We start from the raw sequence: 27,054 nt of genomic DNA on the forward strand, positions 1-27,054 counted from the left end.
TCAAGCTCATCTACTTTACTTCTTATGCTTCGCGCATTCATATACAATACTTTTAATTCCTTACGCATCTCACCTTTCACATCCATCCCTATTACACTTGGCCATACTCTCCTATCCCTATCCCTTTGTGAGCTTCCATGAACATGATGCCAAGTTAAACTGATCTAATTTCCCTGTACATGATCCATGTCCCTCTATTCCTGCACTTCCATGTGCCGATCCAAATGCCTCTTAAGCACCACTGTAGCATCTGCCTCCACTAACACCCATGGCAATGCATTCCATGGCTCACCAACCTCAACGTAAAAACAAACTTCCCCGTCTCACCTTATAGCTATGCCCTCTAGTTTTGGATGTTTGCGCCCAGAGATAAAGATTCTATGTTGTACTGTGTTGCAATGCGTGGTACTGTCCTATAGTGTTGCGTGTGATATTCTGCTGCATGATGTGTGCTATGCCATGCTGAACAGTGTTGTACTATGTTGTAGGGGGCGCTCCTCTGTGTGCAGCCATGTCAGCAGCGCGTCAGTTTTTCCAGCTTTTAATTTTTTTTTTAGTATGTTTTAAAGTGTGTATTTTGTGTTTCTTCGTGTGTTTTGTGTGGGGGGTGGTGTGTGGGGGTAAGGGGGAAACCGCTTCGGTCGCCCCCTCCATGGAGAGGCTACTTTTTCCAGGTCGCCTCCCCCGTGGCCTAACATCAAGGATCGACGCGGCCTTTCTCGGAGACACGCCCGGGGCTTTAGCGGCGGGCGCAGCGTGGACTCTCGGCGTGGAGCGGGTGACCCTCGCTGGGGCTCGCTGGAGGGGAGCGCTCCATTTCGCTGGCCCGGGGCAGCCGGCAGCCTGAAGTCGCAGCCTGAAGTCGCGGTCTGCAGAGCTCCAGCTGGTGCGGCGTCTACAGCCCGGCATCCCTCGTGGGGGACCCGGGGGAAGAAGAAGCCATCACTGCCGGCCCGCGGCCAACTTCTACCGCGGGTGCAGCATGGACTTACCATCACCCCTGGAGGGGAGCTTCGACCGCCGGCCCTGCAGTCTACGGTGCTTCTGGCTGCGGCGGGGACTTTAAATCTCGACCGCCGGCCTGCGGCCTACAACAATCTAAAGCCGCGGTCTCCGGTGAGGAAGAGCCGATCCTGGACTGACTGGACTCTGGTCCTGTACACGGGGGGGAAATGGAGGAGGACTGGCCAAATTTTGTGCCTTCCACCACAGATGAATGCTGTGGTGGATGTTTGTGTTACAGTTTTATTGTGTGTTCTTTATTATTGTACTGCTGCTGACAACCCAAATTTCCACCAACCCTGGTTGTGTGGCAATAAATTATATCTATCTATCTATCTATTGTACTACATTACAGCGTGCTGTAGTGTGTGTACTGTAATGGCCTGTGATGACTTTTCTAAAGTTCAGAGTCTGTGAAACAATCCCACGTCAAGTATCAAAGATAGACACAAAATGCTGGAGTAACTGCAATACAGGCAGCATCTCTGTGTAGAACGAATCTGTGACATTACAGGTCGAGATCCTTCTTCAGACTCAGACTGAAGAAGGGTCTCGACACGAAAGGTCACCCACTCCATCTATTCAGAGATGCTGCCTGTTCCGCTGAATTACTCCAGCATTTTGTGACTACCTTCCGTGTAAACAAGCATCTGCAGTTACTTCCTACCTACTTTAAGTATCTCTATTGAGGAATGCTGGATGAGATCTACCATCTAATGCAATATTCCGGTAAGCCTGGGTCCAGTATTTTCCACATTAACATGTCGCACTGTGTCATTTTAAGGATCTTACTTAACTCATGCGCCTGTATCAATTCTGTTTACACAAATGCCAGCAGAACAGGGAGTTTTGTCAAGCTCTTATGAGAACATTAAGCATGCACCTCCATGGTGTAGTAGTTACAAGCTTTAGACAAAATTCAGAATGAAAGCCAACTTTGGAATTTATATTTCATTTTAATCAATAAAAAATAAACGTTTTGATTTTCAATTGATCATAGTGCAGATGCTAGAAACCTGAAACAAAACCCAGGAACTGGCAGTGTCTTTGGAGAAGGAGAGACAATGCATGTGGGAGGGAAAAGCAAGCATGTTCCTCCTTGCAGGCAGAGCGGGAATGTTGCTGATTAGCAACTGAGCAACAAAAAAACAGCCTTCAGTATTGATCAGTAAGGACATCAAAGGTTACGGGAGAAGGTAGGAAAGATCGATCAGCCACCATCGAATGATGGAGCAGACTAGAGACGGAAATTAGCTACTGAGTGGCTACAATCTCGCATATTTGCATGCAAAATGTTCATTAATATGCACTGTCCCTATAAACAAAACATAAACATAAACTCGATGGGCTGAATGGCCTAATTCTGTTCCTGTGTCTGATGAACATGGTCTTCAGGGTGTGAATTGATCAAAGCCCCAGATTGGATCAGGGAGGTCGAGTCACATGAGACCATGTCAGCAGGTCTGCCTGGTTTCTCCAGCGTAGAGGAGACATCATTGTGTGCAGTGGAGTGTGGAAGAGTTTCGCTCTTCACTTAGAGGCAGGTTTTATTCAATGGGAGACTGGTGGAGCAAAATGAACAGTCCCCTTGATCTGACTGAGAGCAGAGAACGTGAGAACTGGATCTAGGGCACTCTCGGTGGAGAAGATCAAATATGACAGAGGAGAAACAGGGGTAAAAAAGAGCATCTGAAAGGCACAGGTGTGGAACGTCTTGTCTGCAAAGCAGGTAATGGCAGAATACAGATATACAGCACAGAAACAGGCCCTTCGGCCCAATTCCATGCTGACCAACATGCCTCGTCTACCCTGGTCCCACTTGCCTTTGTTTGCCCCGTATCCCTCTAAACCTTTCCTATCCACGTGCCTTTTAAACATTATTATAGTTTCTGCCTGAACTACCACCTCCGGTAACTCATTCCATATACCCATCTGAGTGAACAAGTTGCTACTCAGGTTCCAGGTGGAGGTGGTTGAAGTGCACAGTGGCCTTGGAATTAATTGGAGAGGGAATGTCAGGCTGTGTGTGTGCGGTGAGGATCAGAGGGCGGGAGAGATTGGCTGGTTTAATTTGGCAATAAAAGTTTTGCAGTTATAATTTTAATCTCGAAGCAAAGCGTGAAGCAGTTTGATGATGGTGCAATGTTGTGGTTAGACTGCCACACTATTGTCGATCAAACTGGGCAGGAGATAGGTGTAGGGCGGAGAAAGGTTCTGGTTCCTCTTTGTAATCTCCTGCTCGATATGCAGCAGGGCTTTCTGGAAGTCTGTGATGTGCGCTCTTGCCACCAGCTCAGTGAAGCGCTCCTCCACGTACGTGCCCAGCTTGGTCTGCAGGGAGTGAAGAGACGGGTGTTCTGATCAAACCAGGGGACGACTCAGTACACACACACATATACACAGAGCACGGTTCTGGCCTTGGTACACACACAAACGTGCACACACGCATGCGCACACCCACACACGCATTAACAAATGTGCACACACATACACATAGCCACAGAAACTCATAGAGACACAGACACAAGGCAGATACGGACACACAAGCACACATACGCACTCTGACACACACACACACACACCCTACTGACACCAAACACAGACACACACAAAAACATTTACACAGTCAGGTAGACACAGATGCACACGAGCATATATACACTGACACTCACACACTGACACACGCAAATACTGACACATACTGACACGCGTGCACACACACACTGACAAATACACATATAGATACACAGGTGCACACAGACATGCAGACACAGACGCAGACAGGCACACTTAAGACACACAGAAAAATACATAGACAGACAGACATACAGACCGACAGGCAGTCATACACCGGGAGACACATACACACATGTAGACACACACACACACTAACAGAAGAAATGCCAGAGACACAGAGATACAACTCTTATTCTTTTAGTGCACCATTTCTACATTCGGCTGATCAGTTTTTCTGCTACTTACGTTAAAGGGGGCTGGTTGACTGAGCAGATAGGTGGTTGCAATCACTTGTATTTTTTTAATTCCCTTTGGCAAAGTGTCGGCAATATCTGCTTCGGTGACTTGGTCCTTTTTGGTCGGTGCAGGCTTCCCCATCATGGAAGGGTAGTTTTGTACACAGGAGCCCCAGTCAAACTAGGCAAACAAACACAGTAGAATGCAAATGTGGGAATCTGGGGCAAAACATAAAGTACTTGAGGTACTCAGTGGTCAGGCAGCAACTGAGGAGGGAATGGACAGACCATGTTTAAAGTCAGGACCCATAGTCATAGACATGGAAACAGGACATTCAGCCTGAATTGCACATGCCAACAATGATACCCCATCTACGCTATTCCCACATGCGTGCGTTTGGCCCATATCCCTCTAAATCTTCCCTATCCATGTACCAGTATAAGTGTCTTTCCATACACCCACCTGTGTGAAAAAGTTGCCCCTCACTTCAAACCCAAGCCCTCTGGTTATTGATTCCCCAACTCTGGGTAAAAGACTGAGCATTCACCCTATCTATTCCTCACATCTTCTTAAACACCTGCACTCCAAGGAATAAAGTCCTAGCCTCTCCCTCTATCTCAGGCCTTCAAGTCCTGGCAACATCCTTGTAAATCTTCTCTGCACTCTATCTAGCTTAACAATATGCTTCCTATAGCAGGGTGACTGAAACTGAACACAATACTCCAGGTGTGGCCTCACCAACATCTTCTTCAGACCGAGAACTTTAACAGATTGGGTATACAAAATCATGAGAGGAATAGATCGGGTAATCTTTTACCCAGTGTAGTGGAATCAAAGACCAGAGGACATAGGTTCAAGGTGAAGGGGAAAAGATTTAATAGGAATCTGAGAGGTAACATTTTCACACAGTGGGAGTATGGAACAAGCTGCCAGAGGAGGTAGTTGAGGCTGGGACTATCCCATCATTGAAGAAACAGTTGGGCAGGTACATGGATAGGTCAGGTTTGGAGGGATATGGACCAAGCATAGGCAAGTGGTTCTAGGGTAGCTGGGACATTGTTGAACGGTATGGGCGAGATGGGCCGAAGGGCCAGTTTCCACACTGTATTAATCTATGACTATGACTCTATACTTTGACCAGGTTCAGCAGTGGAGCCGTATCTTGGCTGCACACCAGATACGTCAGAGAGTGATAGTTTTGGGTTAAGTCTAAAGTCATGAAGGAATGGGTGTGAGTGGACCAGGTCCAGTTGCAATCCCGTCATTCTCCCCAGCCCAGTCCGTCCCACTCCCCTCTCCCCTCCCCAGTCTGTCCCACTCCCCGCTCCCCAGCCCAGTCTGTCCCACTCCCCCACTCCCCAGCCCAGTCCGTCCCACTCCCCACTCCCCAGCCCAGTCCGTCCCACTCCCCACTCCCCAGCCCAGTCTGTCCCACTCCCGCTCCCCAGCCCAGTCTGTCCCACTCCCCAGCCCAGTCCGTCCCACTCCCCACTCCCCAGCCCAGTCCGTCCCACTCCCCCATCCCCTCCCCAGTCCGTCCCACTCCCCGCTCCCCGCTCCCCAGCCCAGTCCGTCCCACTCCCCCCTCCCCTCCCCAGTCTGTCCCACTCCCCGCTCCCCAGCCCAGCCCAGTCCGTCCCCCTCCCCTCCCCAGTCCGTCCCACTCCCCCCTCCCCTCCCCAGTCTGTTCAGGGGATAAGTCTGTGTTTGTTTATTTCTTTGTTCATTTGTTCCGGTGAAGGCGCTGTGCACATGGCAGCCGGCCAAGAGTCGCTTGTCTTTTTCTTTTTGTCTTCACTTCTAATTTCAAGTTTTTGTCTACCTTGTGTGTTGTGACTGTGGGCAGACCAATTTCCCTTCGGGGTTGAATGAAGTTTTATGGTAGCGTATGTCCTGGGGTTACCAGGAGGTGCCAGGGAACCAGGTGGAGGGGGGGGGGGGGGTGGGGGCAGGTGATCGATAGATTTATACTTGGGTCGGAAGAACATAATGGAAGAACACAAAGTGAAGGACACGAAAACGGAAACGTTCAGAAACCTCTGCAGGGTTCAACCAAAGTGGCAGGATGGGTTGGGAAATGGCATCTTGGAGTTGATTCATGAAATGGTGTAAAGGTGATGTTCGGCTTGGTTGGCTGGGCCATGCACTGAGGAATTGGAAGAGATGGGGGCACGCATCATTAGTGTCCAAGGTTAACCGTTGTTTGATAAAGGTTATGGATTTGGGAGGGTTATGGTCTGAGTACAGGTAGATGGGACTAGGGGAAAATACACGGACTTGCAGGGCCGAGACGGCCTGTTTCCGTGCTGTAATTATTATATGGTTATATGGTTTTAGTTTAGAGATACAGCATGGAAGGCCCTTCGCCCCATCGAGTTCGTGCCCACCATCGATCACCCGTGCACACTAGCTCCATGTTATCCTACATTCTCATCCACTCCCTACACACTAGGGAACAATTTACACAGGGCCAATTAACCTACAAATCTGCACATCTTTGGGATGTGGGGGGAAACCGGAGTACCAGAGGAAACCCATGTGGTCACAAGGAGAACATGCAAACTCCACACAGACAGCACCTGAGGTCAAGAACGGAACTCACTATCAAAACATGGAGGGGACGAGGGACTCAATTCTTTGGTGGCCGCGCGCGCATGCGCACACTCACACGCACACGCGAGGCTTCGGAGGCACAATCCAGCGCTAAATGTGGCTCGACTGCCTGTCTCACTGGGTTAACTAACAGCCCTGTCTGGACTGATGGGATACCAGCGCTGCTTCTCCGCGCTGGCCATATTTCCCGCAAGCCCAGGCAGATTAACCTGGCGGGGATGTCGCCCGCCTCTCAAAACATGGGGGGGACATGTCCCCTCTGGCCCCCCTGGGTTTTCCGCCCCTGCTTGAGGTCAGGTTCCAGACTGCGCTGGAGGCTGCTGCTGTGTGGCTCACAGTCCAGTGCATTGTGTTGCATTGGAGTATCAATTGCATGAAATGCGAGCTGACCTGTCCAACGTTTACTGAAGAGTGCTGTCCGGAACAGGTGAAGATGACCATGGTTAGGAACTTGATGAGTTCGGTCTTGGAGTGAAATGATGAAGGGAAGCCTAGTGAGAAAGATTAGAGGTGTTACAAGAATGAACTGGAGTCCACCAAAGCACTCAGTATGTAGAATGCAAACTGCAGCAATGATTGCATCAACTCTCTGCCTAGCAGTGTCAGCATCCCACCCTCTGTGAGAGAAAATAATCCCCTTCAGGTTCCTATCTTTCCCCTCTCACCTTCAACCTATATTGTCTGTTCTTGATTCCCCTACTCTGGGTACAAGACTGTGCATTTACCTATCTAATACCCTCATGATCTTTTACACCTCTGCAACATTGCTTCTCAACTTCCTGCGCTCCGAGGAATAGAATCCTGACCTGCTCAACCTCTCCCCATAGCTCAGGCACTTTAGTCCTGGCAACATTGTCGAATATCTTCTCTGCTCTCTTTCCAGTTTAACAACATATTTCCTATCACATAGAACAGTAGAGCACAGTAGCAGGTCCTTCAGCAAATAATGTCTGTACTCAACATGATGCAAAGACCAATATTTATTTGCCTGCACGTAATCTATATCCATGCACATCCATGTACCTATCCAGAATTCAAGGGGATATCTGAAGAGAGTCGCTAACACAAAGCTAACGGCATGGCCTAGTTCTGTCAATAGGGGCGGCATGGTGGTGCTGCGGGAAAGTTGCTGCCTTACAGTGCTTGCAGTGCCAGAGACCCGGGTTCGATCCTCACTACAGGTGCTGTCTGTGCGGAGTTTGTACGTTCTCCCCGTGAACGCGTGGGTTTTCGCCGAGATTTTCCTCCCACACTCTAAAGATGTGCAGGTATGTAGTTTAATTGTCTTGGTAGAAGTGCAAATTGTCCCTAGTATGTAGTAGGATAGTGCTAGTGTGCGGGGATCGCTGGTCGACTCGGACTCGGTGCGCCAAAGGGCCTGTTTCCGTGCTGTAACTCGAAGCTAAACTAAAAATGTGTCCCAGGTTCAGTGCATATAATGTTATATCTTGTAAAATGTTTTACCCTCTTTCAGTTTCGTCCCAGCTGTAATTAGGCAACTGGATGGTCATCTCATCAACTGGAGTGCAGTCATGACCTCCCATCTACCTCATTGGAGATCTTTGAACTGTCTTTAATCGGACTCTCAGAATGCAATGTTATATCTTTGCTCTGGGTGATGTCCCGTTTATCTGTGTACTGCCTGATTGTATTCATGTATAGTCTTTACTATGACTGGATAGCATGCAAACAAAAGCTTTTCATTCCACCTCAGTAGATATGACAATAGTAAACTAAACAAAACTAATGTTGAGTTTATAAAACCATGAGGGGCATAGAGGTCACAATCTCTCCTCAGGGTAGGGGAGTCTAAAACTAGAGGGCACAGGGATAAGGCGAGAGGGGAGGAAGTTAGTGGGCACGGCCTCCTTGATTGTCTGCCCCAGAGCTCCGTGACAGGACAGAGAGATTCTTCATTAGTGCGGGTGTCAGCAGTAATGGGGAGAAGGCAGGAGAATGGGGTTAGGAGGGAGAGATAGATCTGATTGAATGATGTAGTCGACTTGATGTGCCGAATGGCCTAATTCTACTCCTATCACTTATGACCTTATGACGACTCGATGTCAACAGCGGTCGATCGACTCTGATCAACACGACGAGATTTGAAGAGTACCTGACGATTGCTTGGCCAATAATCCTTCGGTGAAGATCTCCTTCACCCAGGCTTGGAGTTCTGTATCGCTCTGGACACTTGCATCGTTCTCATAGTAAAGGTCAACGATGTTTTCTGTAAACCTTTGAAGGAAGGAAGGAGAGCATTTATGGAGGGATGGTGGAGAAAACTCGAGACCACTGTTGGATTTGCTTCTGTACAGGGGAGCAAGAGGATGAAAGCACCGAGGAGCAGTAAGTGAGTGACAAGATGGAACGGGCGAGGAGAGGGGAGTAAAGAGGGAGGATACAGGCTGTGTAGGGGTGAAAGTCGACGAGGATGCAGGAAGCATCGGGGCATATGGAAAGGCATAGTGATTGGGCAAGGACAGGGAAAATTAAATATTAGGTGGAAAAGTTGTTCACTTTTAGAAAATAGACCAGAATAGCTCTGGAACCGGCTCCCCGGCCCACACTGTTGTCTATGCCGAACATGATGCCAAGTTTAACTAACCCCTTGTGCCTGCACTTGAATCAAAGCCCTCCATTTGCTGCCCCTCACACATTGCTATCGCATCTATTTCCACCACCACCCCCAGCAGCATGCCCCAAGCACTCATCGTTCAGTATCAAAAAACTTGACTTGCACATTTTCTTAACCTTCCCCCCTCCTCTAACCGAAACCTGTGCCCTCACACATGGGAAAAGGATTCTGACAATGCGCTGACCAGCGATCACCCCATACACTAGCATTATCCTACACAACAGGGACAATTTACAATCTTCACCAAAGCCAATTAACCTATAAACCCGCTCGCCTTTGGTGTGGGAAAAAAACGGAACACCCGGTGAAAAGCCACGTGGTCACAGGGAGAAATTACAAACTCTGTACAGACAGCACCCATTATCAGGATCAAACCCGGGTGTCTGGCTCTGTCAACTCAACCGCAACACCACAATGCCGCCCCTAATATCTTCTGCACCCTCTTCAAAGCATCCACGTCCTTCCTGTAATGGGGCGACCAGAATTACATGCAATATCCCAATGCATCAAACCAAAGTCTTATAAAGCTGCATCACGACTTCCTGCTTCTTATACTCAATGCCCTCAACAATTATGGCAATCTTATCATGTGCCTTCTTTACCAAATACGTTTGTTGCCACTTTCGGGGAGGTATGGTCTTGAATCCACAAGATCCCTCAGTACATCAATGATCCAAAGGATCCTGCCATTGACTGTATACTTTCCACTTATATTTGGCCTCACAAAGTGCAACACCTCACACAGATCCATACAGCTCAGGAATAGACCGTTTGAACTGATGGCTGTGAGTCTCCGCTTACACCGTGTGCCTGGGGATTCTCACGCTCCGCTATGACGACTATTTAACTTTATGTTTAATCTTCATGTAGTTCTGTACATTGTTGTTTTTTTGTATGACTGTATGGTAAATCAAATTTCACTGTACCTTGGTGCATGTGACAATAACGGATCTTTGACCCAACATCCACGCTGACCAAGATGACCAAAATGCCCCATGCCCAAAGATAACACCCTCAGGCAACTCTACGCTGTGCCACTATGCTGCCTGCTACATGCTGGCATTTTCCCTGTGTTAGATCAGTATCCATCTACACCTTGCAGAAATGCTACTGAAAGGCAGTAATTGTACATGGCCGTAGCACCACCTCAGGTATTAGTCACTGCTCAGTGGATGGTGTGTGTGCGTGGAGCAGGACTCATTTCTACCAACCCATTGTCCCCTCAATGACTGTAAATGGCTTTAATAGTCGAGGCTGTGTCAGATGAAGGCAGGGGAGACATCTGAGGCAGGGTTAGGGGTCTCTCACTTGTTGATGGCCTGCCAGATCTTCTGAGCATCATCTCTGAAGTAATAATTGAGGATCTTTTCCACTCCTCGAGCAGCCAGATTGTCTGGGAGACACATGGATTCGTAGGTAGCGCGCTCCAGACCGCGCTGCAAGACCTCCACAGTGGCAGTCCCTCCGGAAGAGAATGCCTGGAACAACAGATGAAAAAACTCAGTAGAAAGTCATGATGCAGTTCTACAAGGGGTCACAGTTTAAGGATAAGGGGGAAATCTTTTAGGACCGAGATGAGGAAAACATTTTTCACACAGAGAGTGGTGAATCTGTGGAATTCTCTGCCACAGAAGGTAGTTGAGGCCAGTTCATTGGCTATATTTAAGAGGGAGTTAGATGTGGCCCTTGTGGCTAAAGGGACCAGGGGGTATGGAGACAGGATACTGAATTGGATGATCAGCCATGATCATATTGAATGGTGGTGCAGGCTAGAAGGGCTGAATGGCCTACTCCTGCACCTATTTTCTATGTTTCTATGTTTCTAAAAGGATCCTATCTATCTATATTACTAAAAGTCTGATCTTGACTGCTTTTGGCTCGCTGTGGTGTGATTTCCGAGAGAACGCCGCCACCTACGGCCGTCATTTTTGGCCACCTCGTTCAGAGCCCCCCTCTGCCTTCCGGAACCGGACAATTTTTCCCATCGATGAAAAATCAGAGAAATATTAATGTTTTTTTTTAAATTGCCATTGTCTCTGGTGGGAGGGGGGAGGGACTATAAAACCGGAAGTGGTGTGCCTCACTCAGTCTCTGCAAGGGAGGAAGCCAGAGGGTCATGTCTCTCTGAGCTGTGAATAACACTGAACACATGTCTACTCCACTGTGAGTGCCCTTAATGTGGTTCTAAAATGCTTGCAAAAAGTGTCTTTTTTGGTTCTAAAATGGTTGCAAAAAGTGTCTAATGGTTCTAAAAGGCTTGCAAAAAGTGTCTATTGGTTCTAAAATGGTTGCAAAAAGCGTCTCTATTGGTTCTAAAATGCTTGCAAAAAGTGTCTCTATAGGGGGGTTGCACGTAAGGTCACTGGGTCATAGGGTTCGACGCACGGAGCCGCTAAATCCAACTGAAAGACATCTGTCACTTCCGGTATATGTTATTAATGCTAGAAACGCGTACTTTCCTACCTGTTAAAAACCGCCAAAATGTTGAATTTCTACGCTGAAATAAATTGTGGGAGTCGGGGTAAGTGTGATAGACATGAACCCAACTTTAGAATTCCAAACGTGAAGCGAAATGAAGGTATAGAGAAGCGAGAACTGAAGGGACTACAGCTGCTAAAGTGCTTGGTGAACATTGAAAATATTGGGAATTATCGCGTTTGCTCACTGCATTTCATCAAGTAAGGCATTATTTGTGTTTTTTCTTGATTCCTTCGGTATCTAAAAATTCTCAGAAGTGATAAATCTAGCTGTAAATTTTCCTTCAGATGCGTTTTCATTTTGTATGTAAAAACCCACTTGGGAACCATGGGCGATTAAAAAAAATTACAGCCAGATTTATCACTTCTGAAACTTTTTAGATGCCAAAGGAATCTAGAAAAAACACAAATAATGCCTTAGTTGATGAAATGCAGTGAGCAAACGGCGAATGTTCACCAAGCACTTTGGCTGTTGTTGTCCTTTCAGCTCACACTTCTATCTACCATCATTTCTCCTCACTTTTGGAATTGTGAAGTAGGCTAAATGTCTCACATGCTTATCCCGATTTCCATAATTATTTACAGTGCAAAAATTGACAATTTCAGCGTGTTTTAACGGGCCCGCTACGCTGGAAACAATAGTAAGTGCCTACCTGCAGTACATCGCGTGTAATCCATTTCTAACATGCTTGAAAAAAGTGTCTCTATTTGTTCTAACATGCTTGCAAAAAGTGTCTCTATTGCATGTTTTTCCTCTACCTGCTAAATTTTTGTAAGGTGTCCTTGAGACTCTTGAAAGGTGCCCATAAATAAAATGTATTATTATTATTATTATTGGTTCTAAAATGGTTGCTAAAAGTGTCTATTGGTTCTAAAATGCTTTCAAAAGGTGTCTCTTTAGGTTCTAAAATGCTTGCAAAAAGTGTCTCTATTGGTTCTAAAATGATTGCAAAAAGTGTCTCTATTGCTTCAAAATGGTTGCAAAAAGTGTCTCTAATGGTTCTAAAATGGTTCCAAAAAGTGTCTCTATTGGTTCAAAAATGCTTGCAGAAAGTGTCTCTATTGGTTCTAAATTGCTTGCAGAATTCTAAAATGCTTGCATAAAGTGTCCATTGGTTCTAAAATGCTTGCAAAAAGGGTCTCTATTGCTTCTAAAATGTGTGTGTGCGTTCGTCTGTCTGTGCGTGCATATGTGTGAGTGTCTGTGTCTGTGGATATGTGTGTAAGTGTCTGTGTATGTGTGTCTGTGTATGAGTGTTATGTGTATGTGTAAGTGTATGTGTGTGGGTGTTTGACTGTCTTTGTGTATGAGTGTCTGTCTGTGTGTCTGCATGTGTGTCTGTGAGTGTGTTTGCATGAGTGTCTGAGTATCTGTGTGAGTGTGTGTCTGTGTGAGTGTGTGTACGTGTTTGTGAATGTCTGTGTGTGTCTTTGTGTTTGTGTGTATTTCTGTGTGAGTGTGTCTTTGTGTGTGTGTCTGTGTTTGTCTGTCTGCATGTGTGTGAGTGTCTTTGGGTGTATGTGTGTGTGAGTGTGTGTGTGTATGTGCACACTCTGCTTGAAATGCTGTGAAATTGGCTTGGAGTGCTGTGAGGTCGGACTTTCAGCCTGCACTCTGCTTGGAGTGCTGTGAGGTCGGACTTTCAGCCTGCACTCTGCTTGGAGTGCTGTGAGGTCGGACTTTCAGCCTGCACTCTGCTTGGAGTGCTGTTAGGTTGGACTTGCTGCCTGCACTCCATGATGACTTTTGAGGTAAATTCTCAGATTTTCTTTGTTAAAATTTGACCGCTTAAATTGTTAAATTATTAAAATTGTCTTTTTTTATATCAAAAGCAAAGTGTTATCAAGAGGCAGAGAGCAGCAGAACACAGCAAGAGACACAACAAAAATAACTTAACAAATCTCATCTTTAACATATAAATTGTTGTTATATTTTAAGTCATTCACATTTTAAACTTTAATAAATCCTTTTTCCACTTGCCATGCCTGCATGCTCTTCATCACAATAGTAACCTAATAGGCAGGAATGGTTGCGCTGTTGGAGAGCCACTAAGAGTGCATGGGGGGGGGGGGGGGAGGTTGAGGAGAGATGGACTGAATGCGTGTGGGGGAAGGGAATGGCATGGAGCAGAGTGGGGGGTGAAGAGAGGAGGGGTGACTGAGTGAACTGCCACCACCAGCCGTGAGTGACTGGGCTGCCAGCCCACCAGCCATGAGTAAGTGAAATGCCAGCCCACCAGCTGTAAGTGACTGAAGTGCCAGCCCACCACCCATGACTTTGTGAACTGCCAGCGCACCAGCCATGACTCACTGAACTGCAAGTCCAAAAATCCATTTAGTCTACAATGTCCACACTAGCCCTCTGGAAACCAGTCCCTTCAGCGCACAACAGCCTGAGTGACTGAGCTGCCTGGCCAGAGTGACTGAGCTGCCCGGCCAGAGTGACTGAGCTGCCCGGCCAGAGTGACTGAGCTGACAGTCCAAGAATACATTGGGGGACCAGCCCTCCCGTGTGAAGCTGGGACCTAACGGGTCCCACTTAGTCTAGTCTATTTCTACTCCTTTCCTGAAATGCTGCCTGTCCCGCTGAGTTACTCCAGCATTTTGTGTCTTCAGTGCAAACCAGCATCTGTAGTTCCGTCCTACACGACTCTGTAGGACTTTGGTCAGGTCACATTTGTAGTGTTGTGTGACGTTCTGGTCGCCCCATTACAGGAAAGACGTGGAGGCTTTGGGGAGGGTACCAAGTAGGTTTACCAGAATACTGCCTGGATTAGAGGCTGTCAGTTACAAGGGAGAGGTTGGAAAGACTTGGATTGTTTTTGGAGGAACAGCACCTCATATTTTACTTCGGAGTCACGTGAGTGATTCCGTGAAGAACCCCGTCATTACGTCTGACGCATGGCGCAGTGACCGGCTGGGAGGTGCGTCGCTCCTCCAGCGGTAAGTTTTAAAAACCCTCAGGTAAGTGTAAAACCTATTCAGAGGTCGTTTTCTGCGCCTGGTAATTCTCGTTTCAGCAAGTTCGAGTATGGAGAAAGCGTCGAGGGTGAAGTCAAGGTGAGCCGCCGGGAGAAGAGCTATGGAAGACCGTGGAAGTGTGGTTAGCGGGCGGCCGCCTAGCTCACCTACCGAGTTGCTAACGGTACGACCAGCGACTGCAGACTTGGTGTCTGAGAGCACTGTGGCTGCACCATTGGGGCGGAAAGCCACTAAAATGTCTGCACAGCCAGTAGACTCGGATGAGTCAACTGGGAGGGTTCCCCTCCCGTAATGGATAATGTCTTTGGACGTTTGTCCAGGATGGAGCTCCTAATGGAGAGGATGCTCCAGCAAGATAGACTACAACAGGAGGAGTTGTGTCAGCGCGGGTCTACTCGGGGGCCCGCGCCAGCGGCACCTGTTTCAGGGCTGCTTAATGTCTCCCTCTTGGACGAGGAGAGCATGCGGGGTCAGTTCTATTCTGACGCCAAGTCTGTGGGTATAGCCGTGGAGCATACCCCAAGGGATGAAGGGCAAGAGGTACCATTTCTGGCAGCAAGATTTGCCATCCCAACAGAGTCAGGAAGAGTTGGGTGAAGAGTTGGCCGCAAGTATAAACTACCTGGCTTCACACCAGCTTCAAGAGCTTACTATGGATGAAACTGCCAAAAAGTATGAGACCCCGGCTAACTGTGTCCTGCTCAAAGTGCCGGCTGTGGACCACGCCATCTGGGGTCATATGGGCGTCGGCATCTGAGCTCAGGAAATGAGGCTTTAGAGAGTACTGAAGCTGCTCGCCTCGGGCATTACAGCGGTCGCCAGGTCGGTGGATGGAGGGCACCTCTCCGATGTACAGCAGGATGCCCTGGCCCTCATGTGCAATGCACACTTTGAGGTAAATTGTCTGAGAAAGATCGGCATCCGCCCTACCATCAACCCTAAGTTCACGGCTCTGTGCAAACCCAGCAATATCCAGCAACTGAATCTGCTGTTCGGTGAAGACCTCGCAAAAAGAGTCAAGGAACTGGACGATGAGGCAAGAACGGTCGGACTCATCAAAGCACCGATGACCAGCAGAATGCTTCGGCGGCAGTATCCCTACAAACGGTTTGCTGAAACCGGGTCCCGTCAAGGACCAAGCCAACCATTCACAAATATGCGCAGCTGGCGCACTCCAACAGGGGCACGGGCGAACATGTCCTTTCCCACCAGAAACCGGGGGCAGAAAATTCCACCGGTAACCATGGAGGTAGATGGGTCTGGTCCTTGTCGGAACATATTAAGTGGGAATCACCAACACGTTGGGGGGAGATTACATTTGTTTCTGAAGGAATGGTATGGGATAACATCAGATTTGTTTATACTGCGCAGTATACAAGGGTTTCGAATTGAATTCCTTCCCAATTTGCATTCACCCACACAGCACACACCAACAGAATTTGGAGGTACGAGCTGAAATTGAAAAATTATACAAAAAAGGGGTAATTGAGAAGGTGGTTTATCAATCTCACCAATTCATGTCTAATATTTTTCCTAGGTCAAAGAAGGATGGGGTATGTCGAATCATCCTTGACTTGACGAACCTTATCCCCCTTGTGCAGTATAAACATTTCAAAATGGAAACCTTTTGTTACTGCCAAACAACTGATTTCCAGAGGATGTTATATAGCATATATAGATCTTAAAGATGCATATTACTCAGTGCCTGTTCATAGGGATCATCAGAGATATTTGAAATTTAGCTGGATGAGGCAATAATGGCAATTTAAAGCACTGCCTAATGAGTTAACCTTGACCCCTAGATTATTTACAAAACTGTTAAAACCAGTACTGCGGCTTCTCCGGGATCAGGGTCATATTGTAATGGCTTATTTGGATGATATCTTAATCATAGGAAAGACTCGGAAAGCAGCTGAATTATCTGTTTCAGTTGTTAAACTCATGTTTCAGAAATATGGGTTTCTCATTCATCCAGTTAAATCCAAATTGATACCAGTTAGAGTTATTGATTATTTGGGATTCACTGTTAACTCAACTCACATGTCAGTGACTCTGCCCAGGGGCAAGAGATTAGATTTAATTGAAGGTTGTAACAAGCTCATGGTGGAGCAACAACCTTCAATTAGACATGTGGGCAGCTTGATTGGCAAATTAGTGGCTGCCTTTCCAGCTGCACAGTTTGGACCTTTGCATGACCAAAATTTACAACGTGCAAAGGAGCAGGCACTCAGGTTACATGCAGGTCATTTCGACAGGCCCATGTAATTACCAGCTGAAGCCATTGCTGAAGTACAGTGGTGGATAATAAACATCTCGAGTTGCTCCAGCAAAGCTGATTGAGGAACCTTCAGTAGTCTTACAGACTGATGTTAGTGCCCTAGGATGGGGTGCTACTGATACCATCTCTAGCTGTGGAGGCAGATGGAATATGCATGAGGCATTTTATGGGCTTAAGGCTTATTGTACTACTATGCATCACTTGCATGTTCAGCTTCAGATTGACAACACTAAAGCAGTGGCGTATGTTAATCACATGGGTGGAATCAAGTCGGAATCTTGTGATAGATTGGCTAATCTTATTTGGCACTGGTGTATTACAAGAAACATTTGAGTTTCAGCTATCTACCTACCATGTAGATTCAACATGGTGGCAGACACCAGGTCACGCAAATTCAATGCCACAGAAGGTAGTTGAGGTCAGTTCATTGGCTATATTTAAGAGGGAGTTAGATGTGGCCCTTGTGGCTAAAGGGATCAGGGGGTATGGAGAGAAGGCAGGTACAGGATGAGTTGGATGATCAGCCTTGATCATATTGAATGGCGGTACAGGCTCGAAGGGCCGAATGGCCTACTCCAGCACCTATTTTCTATGTTTCTGTTTCTATGTTTCTATGACAACACAGAATATTGAATCATGATGTATTTTATGATATTGTTGTTCGGTATGGGATGCCAGATATTGATTTGTTTGCATCCAGACTCAATCACCAGTTACCTAAGTATGTTTCATGGGAACCAGACCCTGGGGCAGTCGCGGTAGATGCATTCTCGCTACACTGGGTTGGAATGTTTTTATATGCATTTCCCCCATTTTGCCTCATCAGTCGGTCCTTGCTCAAGATCAAGCAGGACTCCACCTCATGAGTTTTGGTGGTACCCGACTGGCCTACACAGCCATGGTTCACATTCATTTTGGAGATAATAACACAGCCTCTTATGGCTGTTCCGAAAGGTAGTGACCTACTGGTGCACCCTGTAACTGGGGATCAACATCCTTTACATGACCGTATTGATCTGTTACTTTGCAGATTCTGAGGAGGCCATACCTGGGGCTTGGACTATCCGATTGTACCGTGGATGTGATCACTGCGGCCTGGAGTGATAGTACCAAAAACAGTACATCTCTCATGTCAGGAAATGGGAGGTGTTCTGCTTACGGGGGAACATTACATATCACACGGCATGCATCTCAGATGTGCTAGAATTTCTGTCAACGCTATATTTTGATGAAGGGTTGAGCAATAGTGCCAGGAGTGCCCTGTCATCATACTTATGGCTGGGGTCGGAAAAACATTCTGTTGGATCTCACCCTTTAATATCCTGGTTTATGAACGGGATTTTTAATTCCAATCCACCCAGGCTCAGCTACTCTGAAATCTGGGATGTGAGCTTGGTACTCACACTGCTTCGCTAGTGGGCTCCAGCCACATCCCTGTCTTTGTCCAAAATCATCCTTAAGGTGGTCATGCTCATGGCACTGGTTTCAGTGCAACGGGTCCAGACGTTGTAGAAGCTGTGACTGGACAGGATGGTATAATCTGGAAATAACATTACGTTTTACATTTATGATTTAGTTCAGCAGAGCAGACAAGGGGTGTCAGGGTTCAAGCTTAATTTTTCGGCATACCCCACGGATTTACGACCGTGTGTAGTGTTGCACTTGCAATATTATATCAAGGTCACCAAGAGCCTCAGAGGTTCGGAAATAGCATTATTTATTAGCCACAAAAAGCCACATATGAAAGTGTCGGTTCAGACCATTTCAAGGTGGCTGAAACAGGTTCTGGTTTGTGCAGGAGTAGACACTGACAATTTTAAATTTCACTCAACCAGGGCGGCATCAACGTCAGCAGTGAGGGCAATGGACGTCCCTCTCGACCATATTCTCATGGCCGCAGGATGGTCAAATGAACTGACTTTTCAAAGGTTCTATAACAAACCGCTTACCGCACCGGGGGTATTCGCCCAATCCATTTTAAGTTCTGTTTCATAGCTTCCCCCTGGGAGAGAGGGGTCGCTATTGTTTTTCTTTGTTAAATAAACCATTAACATATTCAAATCAATGCCATGGTTCAATGAATTGTTTATTATTCACTCATCCCGAGTCAATAGATGCAGTGAGATGCCTGGATTCGTATCTACGGCATGAAATCACAGAGCTTTGAAATCTTCACGGAATCACTCTCGTGTAAAATAGTAAGATTAAACAAGAACTTACCAGTTTGAAGTTTGATCTTTATTTTATGAGGAGTTACGATGAGTGATTACGTGCCCACCGCTCCCAACCCTCATTTCACAAAGGTCATCTGGTAGTTCTAGGTTTCTAATCTTACTATGTGACTTCAATTACTGTTATCTGTGATTTCACATCGCTGCTTTGAGGATTGACACGCATGCGGACTGGTGGGGTTCTTCACGTAATCGCTCATCGTAACTCCTCATAAAATAAAGATCTAACTTCAAACTGGTAAGTTCTCGTTTAATCTTACTAATTTGCTTGTGTGAATATTGACTTCCCCAGGGAGTTATTCCAACATTTTGTGTCTATCTAAAAGTTTAATGGATATGTGCAAACCAGGTTTTTGTTACACAGGGAGAGGTGGGGGCCAGGAATGGTGGTGGAGGCAGATACGATAGTGGTTTAAGATAATCATACACTGTAGAAATGCAGGGAATGGAGAAACATGGATCACGTGCACGCAACTGGGATCAATTTAACTTGGCATCATGTTTGGTCTAGACATTGTGGGCTGCAGGGCCCGTTCCCTTGCTGTACTGTTCTATGATAGTTCAGTTCTGTTCAGCAGTTCCTTCTGAAGTAGGGTCCCAACCCGATGAGTTGTCTGTCCATTCCCTCTCTCCACAGATGCTGCCTGACCCAAAGTTTCTCCAGCACTTTGTGTCTTCCATGTCAGATATTCCTTTGTTCCCTGGAAATGTTTTTTTTAATGGAATGCACATTGTATTTAAGAATTAAGAATGAGTGTGGCACAGTTGCGCAACAGGTAGAGCTGCTGCCGCACAGCGCCAGAGCACAGGTCCTGTCCATTCTGACTACGGGTGCTGTCTTTGTGCAGTTTGCACTTTCTGCCTAGGTTTCCTCCAGTTGCTCAGGTTTTCTCCCATATCCCAAAGACGGGCAGGTTTGCAGGTTCATTGGCCTCTGTAAATTGCCCCCTAGTGTGTAGGGAGTGGATGAGAAAGTGGAATGATGTAGAACTAGTGTGAAGGGGTGATCAATGGTCAACGTGAACTCAGTGGGCTGCATCTCTAAATTAAATTATGAATTCTTTCTTTAAATGTTTGCAGTCATTAATCCTGTGCAAAGCTGCAAATCTAATTACCAGGAACTGAGTCATTAACTGAAAGAGCCAGGATGTTGGTTCTCAGAAAGGACAGGGTGAGGGGTGAGGGGGATACCCACTGAACACCCCACCGCTTCTCCTCTAGCGCCCAGGCCAGCACTGAAAGTGTCACCACAGGATGGGTGCAGGTGGGCAGACTGGCTTTGATCCGTGTCGGCTGTTAACGTAAATTCATTGCCACATACTCGGAAGGCCATGTCATTGGGTATTTTTGAAGCGGTGATTGACGGATTCTTGATTGGTAAGGGTGTCAAAGGTTACAGTGATAGGCAGGAGAATGGGGTTGAGAGAGAAAGACAAAGACAGATCGGCCATTATAAAAGGGTGGGGGTAATTCATTCAACGGGCCAAACAGCCCAATTCTGCTCCTACATCTGATGGTCTTATGTAGACCACATTCGTGTCGTATGAGCATGGAACTCTATCATTTTAGGTAACTACTAAAAAAAACCTCACTCCTCATCCTTTCGTTTTCTCCCTCTCTTCCCCTCCCCCCTCCCCCCCTCCCCTACCCCCCCGGGCCCCACCTGCTCTCATGAGTCTTACCCCCTCCGTTTCCACCTACATTCATTCCTCTAACTTTAAAATGCGCAACTCCAATCCTCTTTGAAATTTCACACCTTCTGCCTTTTCATCTCTGTCCAATTATCTGCCAATAAATAAAAAACCCGCACCCAAGCTTTGTCCTGCCCTCTCCTCTCTTCCAACTCTCTCCCCTCAAACCACAATCAGTCTGCAGAAGGGTCACGACCCAAAACGTCACCTCTCTATGTTCTCCGCAGATGCTGCTTGATCTCTGAGTTACTCCAGCACTTTGTGTATTTTTATGTGGACCAGATTCTGTGCTTCCTTGTGTCAAAGGATTGTTTTGTGTCGTATGATTTGACAAGTCTCTGACTGAGAAACAAGGATTTCTGAACAGCCAATATATCCTAAATACTTCCAATAAAAAAATGGAATATCAGGCTCACCTGATCAAAGATGCCACCTTCGGAGATAAGGAGCTCCCTCGCTATAACATTGATGTGCAACGTATATTTCACATGAGGCATCAAAAGCTGAAATGTGAAATGTTTGAAGTAACTTTAAGCAACTTTATGCAAGATAAAGATAAACTTCACCGTCAGTTAAAGTGTTGAAGGGTGTGTGAAGCGCCTCGGATGTAGGTGGGAGGGGACTGGACAAGGGGTTGGGGAGGATAGGATGGAATCAAGGAGATGAGCTCAGTGGGGGAAAGAACAGGCAGACGCAATGCGTCTGCCTGGGGCAATCTTGCTTGTAGATTTTGGGGAAGAAATAGAAGTGGGCCTTGCGAGGCTGTGGAACGGTGAGGTTGGAGGCTGTGGAGGGGAGATCGCCAGAGGCAATGAGATTGGAGATGTCTGGGAGATAACGGCTTGGTGTTGGGGTCCATCTATGGGTCACGGTCAAGGGGTGGGTAATTGGAGGTGTCTTAGAGTTGGCGCCTGGCCTCAGCACTGTGGAGCTGTCCTGACATCAAATATTCCTTATCAATGTTACTACAGAGATGCTGCCTGACCCGCTGAGTTACTCCAGCACTCTGTGAAATGTCACCGACCTAGGTTCCTCCAGAGATGCTGCCTAAAGGCATTGAGTTACTCCAGCACTTTGTGTCCTTCACCGCCAGTCAGTTAAGCTTCGTGTTGAGAGGGACGGCCACAGGGGAGAAGTGCCGTCCCAAATCCGGCCCCATTAAGTGAAGTGCTCCAGTGTGCACTCGCAGGGCCTGGGACGGAGGGAGCAAATACTCTTCCACTGATGGAGACGTCACACAGACGTGTGCAAGAGTTGTTCTGATGAAGGATGAGGGGGAAGGGGTGGATTGTGAGGACATGTAGAGGGAGGGGGAATGGAGAGTGGGGGAATGAGGGAGGGTAACATGGTGGAGGGTAGTTGCTTGATCCTTTACTTTCTCCAGTTCGTAAGGAAGGTGAACACTCTCCCCCCCCACCCCCACCAAGAGTTCTCATTGGAGAGATCAGAATATTTTCTTCCCCTTTGCTCCAGCCATTGTTTTTATGTTTTGTTTAAATCTGAACTGATTGGATCGCATACAAACCAAAGACTGTACCTCGATATATAACATTTGTAATTCTAGATCTTAATTTATTTATCAATTAATGTAAAAGTGCTGATGGATGTTTTTGTAAAATTGTGAAAGGCTTTATTTACTCAGCATCCTTTTCCCAAAGTGCAAATATCAAATGCTGGAGGGCAAAGCTAGAAGGCGAGAGGGCAATGTGGAAAGGAGGTGTGCGGGGCAAGCTTTTACTATCCACAGAGGGCAGTGGGTGCCTGGGATGCGTTGCCAGGATGGTGATGCCGGCAGATACAAAAGTGTTTTTAAGAGACTTTTGGATGAGCACATGGAAGTGCAGGGAATGGAAGGATATGGATCAAGTGCAGGCGGATAAGATTTTGTCTAGGCATCATGTTCGGCACAGACATTGTGGGCTTCAGGGCCTGTTCCTGCACTGTTCATTTAGAAAGCCACATGGTCAGGCAGGGAATGGGGGGGGGGGGGGGGGTGTATGGTCTATATGGACCTGGTACAGGCAAAGACTGACATCATGGACAGCACAAATGTGTTGGGATGAAAGGCCTGTTCATGCGCTCTGCTGTTCACTTAGACAGGCACACGGTCATGCAGGGAATGGTGGGATATTGACCTTGTGAGGGCACAGGACATTTACTCGATTGGCATCATGGTCGGCACAGATGTGATGGGCTGAAGGGCCTGTGTCAGTGCTGCACGATCTACATTCAAATCTTCACTCACGACTACAAGTGCTGTGGACATTGGTAGAACATTGACCGTGGCTTGAGTGGAGAAGGTTAACTCCACCGTCATAGTGGGGCAAAGCTTGTGGCTCACTCTACCAACTGCTCCACAGCTCTGCTTTGTTCAGAAGACACTGTAGTTGACCTGGGAGTACCTTGAATATCGGGTGTGCACTTGCCAGCCTGCGTAAAGTTGCGATGCCAAAGATTTCACCAAACAGGTGTGTCCTGAGCAAGTGTGAGACCAGCTGGTGAACCTGTACGTCAGCGTTGCGGACCCACATCTTGGCCAGACGCCAGTCGCACTGGCTGTCGCTCGGGAGAAATATCGGGCTCTCCGGCCCAGGGTGCTGGGTGATCTGTTAATAACACAATTCACAGGTGACTCTTGCAGTAAACCCAAGGCAAGAAGAATGACATGAGTGAGACATGACAGAAGAGAGCAGAGGTGACAAAGTGGTAGAGATGCTGCCTGACAGCACCAGAGACCCGTGTCTGTTTCCACACTGTATCTCTCAACTAAACTACACTGAGGACAGCAGCATGAGGAGGAATTTCTTTAGCCAGAGAGCACAGCCTCAGAATTAAAGGACGTACCTTTAGAACGGAGATGAGGAAAAAATGAATTAGTCAGCGGGTGGTGAATCTGTGAAATTCATTGCCACAGACAGCGTAGGTTTAAGGTGAGGGGGGAAAGATTTAATAGGAACCCGAGGGGTAGCTTTTTTAAACAAAGGATGTATAGAACGAGTTGCCGAAGGAAGTAGTTGAGGCAGGAACTATTGCAAATTTTAAGAAACATTTAGACAGGTAGATGAATAGGATATGGGCCAAACGCAGGCAGGTAGGACTCGTGTAGGTGGGGCATGTTGGTCAGCATGGGCAAGTTGGGCTGAAGGCATAGACTGATCAATTCAGAGAAAAGAAGAGAAAGACAGAAGAGGAAATTCTCAGACATTCAAAGCCCAAAGAACTTCATCAGCAGAAGATGAGAGTGGCGTTACTTTGAGAGTAGCCCTGGAGGAAGAGTGAGAAATCAGCTGTTTGGGAAGGATGCAGGAGCAGGGCTGGTGGGGGTGAGCGAGACCGTACCTGGATGGCAATGGGGAGAAGTTGGTTCATTGGACTTGCATACAGAAGACAAATTGGTGCTTCAAGATATTCATGGCCAGCTTCCGGATTGGCTTTAATTCCACCCAGCATCTCGTAGTCAACAAGGTATATATTCCCTTTCTGTAATGAGAACAGGACCAGACATGTGAAAATAACTGGTGGACTGCGTCAGCAAGCAAGTTTCACATCCAACAGAAAGCCAGGAAGGATGCAGTCTTGTTCCTAAAATTCTACTGCAAAATGGTCTTGTTAATGACTGCTGAGTTAATTAGTACTAGCACATTTCTTGATGTTACTTCGGAGTCACGTGAGTGACTACGTGAAGGGCCGTCCGTCCGCATGCGCGTCATTACGTCTGAAGCATGCGCCAACGAGTGACTGGCAGGCGCGCTGCGTCCTTCCAGCGGTAAGTTTTAAAAACTGCAGGTAAGTGTTTCTAAAAACGACTCTGCGGTCGTATAGGCAGGTTTAGTGAATCTTGTGGTTACAGCACGTTGGACCCAGCAATGTCGAAGGTGAGGAGACGGTCTGCGGGGAAGCCAGCTACCGAAGACCGCGGTAGTACAGGTAGCGGGCGGCAGTCAGTATCGCCGACTTTGCCGCTGGCAGTGGAGCCAGCTGCAGAACTGGTGCCCGAGGAAAGCACCGTGGCGATCCTGCAGGGGTGCAAGGCCACACGGAAGTCTGCAAGGCCCGTAGACTCAGATGAATCAGGCGAGGAGGGATCCCTTCAATTGTTGGGAAGTGTCCACGGGCGACTTACCCATATGGAGCACCTTCTGGAGAGGTGGCTCCAGAATGATCAGCTCCTTAGGAGGGAGCAGTGTCAGCATGGGTCTCCATAGCAGCCCACGCTAGCAGCCTCATTCATGGGGCAGCAAAGCTTTTTCCCCGCAGGAGGGGGAAGTACACCGGGTCAGCATTTCTCTGACTCCAAATTAGGAGGCACAGTGGGAGAGCATTCCCAGGGGCACGGAGCTGAAGTGCCACTGTTGGCATCCAGATTTGCCATAACATCACCATTGGGTGCACCCTTGAATGAAGACCTGGCCAACAATATCAATTACTTGGCGTCTCACCAACTTAAAGACCTAACTATGGAGGAGTCCACCAACAGGTACCCCCCTCCTACAAACTGTGCCTCGCTCAATGTGCCGGCAATAAACCACGCCATTTGGGGACATATTGGAGCGGGAGTCAGAGCGCAGGAGGTAAAACTCCAGAAAGTCCTAAAACTACTGGCCTCTGGCATCACGGACTTTGCAAGGTCTGTAGATGGGGAACTGCTGACCGACACCCAACAGGACACTGTGGCATTACATGACCATACCTGGGGCTCGGACTGTCTAAACAAACTGTGGATGTGATAACAGTGGCCTGGAGGGACAGTACTCAGAAACAGTACGTCTCTCACATCAAGAAGTGGGAGATGTTCTGCTCTGTCTCAAACATCTCATATGATACAGCACGTATTACGGATGTCCTGGAGTTCCTATCTACCTTGTTCTATGATCAAAAATTAAGCTACAGCGCCATCAATAGTGCCAGAAGTGCACTAACCTCCTATGTGATGCTGGGGTCAGGACACCGGTCGGTAGGAACGCACCCTTTAATAATTAGGTTCATGAAGGGCATTTTTAATTCCATACCACCCAGGCCCCGGTACACAGACATTTGGGATGTGAGCATGGTGATTACACTGGTTCGCCAGTGGGCACCAGCTTCCTCCTTACCCTTATCTAAGCTCACCCTCAAGGTGGTCATGCTGATAGCGCTGGTAACTGCGCAACGAGTCCAGATGTTGCACAAGCTACGTCTCGACAACATGACCACCAATGTAAATAATATAACTTTTTTCATAGATGTTTTGATCAAACAGTGCAGGCCAGGAGTGCCAGGGATCAAGCTGGAGTTCTTGGCATACCCCGAGGATCCACGGTTGTGTGTCGTAACACATATACACCTTTACATAAGAATCACGAAGGACCTCAGAGACTCAGAACAATCGGCCCTAATTAGTCATAAAAAACCTTACCACAAGGTATCAACACAAACCATTTCCAGATGGTTAAAGGAGGTACTGGCGAGTGCAGGAGTGAATATTAACACTTTCAAATCTCACTCCACTAGGGCTGCATCTACGTCTGCAGCAAGAGCTATGGATTTTCCCCTCGATAACATCCTAGCGGCTGCAGGATGGGCCAATGAACGGTTGTTCCACCGATTTTACAATAAATCCATTGCCGGACCGGGGGTGTTTGCACGTACCATTTTAAATTCTGTTTTGTAGTTTCTCCCCAGGATGGGAGGGGTTAATATTATTATTTTTCTTTTCACATTAAAGCATCAGTATTATTACCTAACTATGTCATGTCTGAATGCTTTAAGGATCTAACTCATCCATGGTCAATCCATTCAGTGTGTGATGCCTGGATTCGTAACCGGCGTGAAATCAGAGCTTTAAAAGCTTCACGTAGTCACTCATGTGACTACATGGCTGTCCGAAGGGGGGGGGTGCGTTGGGTGCGACGGCACCCACCTTTTCCCCCGCAGGAGACCGTCCTCCCGTGGTTGAATTTGAACCCAGCGGCTGTAACCCCAAAACCAGACACCGCTGTGGCCGGGGCCCGCTCCCCTCGCCTTCCCCCGCTGCCGGGACCCAAGCCATCTTTCCCCCATGCCACCCCCGCTGGGCCCACGCCACCCCCGCTGGGCTCACGCCACCCCCGCTGGGCTCACGCCACCCCCGCTGGGCTCACGCCACCCCCGCTGGGCTCACGCCACCCCCGCTGGGCCCACGCCACCCCCGCTG

General features: G+C 47.6%; 2 protein-coding genes across 5 annotated transcripts in view; one reads left to right on the forward strand and one right to left on the reverse strand.

Annotated features, from left to right (window-relative positions):
* The window catches only part of LOC116988698 (DPY30 domain-containing protein 2-like), a 195,327-nt gene that overhangs the window by 18,678 nt on the left and 149,595 nt on the right, over positions 1–27,054 (forward strand). The window lies entirely within an intron of this gene.
* The window catches only part of LOC116988697 (arachidonate 15-lipoxygenase B-like), a 328,224-nt gene continuing 303,516 nt past the window's right edge, over positions 2,347–27,054 (reverse strand). The window contains exons 5-12 of one of the 2 annotated variants that reach the window (XM_033045542.1): positions 24,222–24,362; positions 23,285–23,488; positions 21,299–21,385; positions 10,532–10,701; positions 8,702–8,823; positions 6,979–7,079; positions 3,985–4,155; positions 2,347–3,333 (exon numbers count right to left, since the gene is read on the reverse strand). In XM_033045542.1, coding sequence (XP_032901433.1) covers positions 3,154–3,333; positions 3,985–4,155; positions 6,979–7,079; positions 8,702–8,823; positions 10,532–10,701; positions 21,299–21,385; positions 23,285–23,488; positions 24,222–24,362 — 1,176 coding nt within the window. In that variant the 3' untranslated portion in view covers positions 2,347–3,153. The remainder of the gene's footprint in view (positions 3,334–3,984; positions 4,156–6,978; positions 7,080–8,701; positions 8,824–10,531; positions 10,702–21,298; positions 21,386–23,284; positions 23,489–24,221; positions 24,363–27,054) is intronic. The other variant, XM_033045541.1, reaches the window with a different exon arrangement.

Source organism: Amblyraja radiata, chromosome 28 (assembly GCF_010909765.2).
Source record: "Amblyraja radiata isolate CabotCenter1 chromosome 28, sAmbRad1.1.pri, whole genome shotgun sequence".
Lineage (NCBI taxonomy): Eukaryota > Metazoa > Chordata > Chondrichthyes > Rajiformes > Rajidae > Amblyraja > Amblyraja radiata.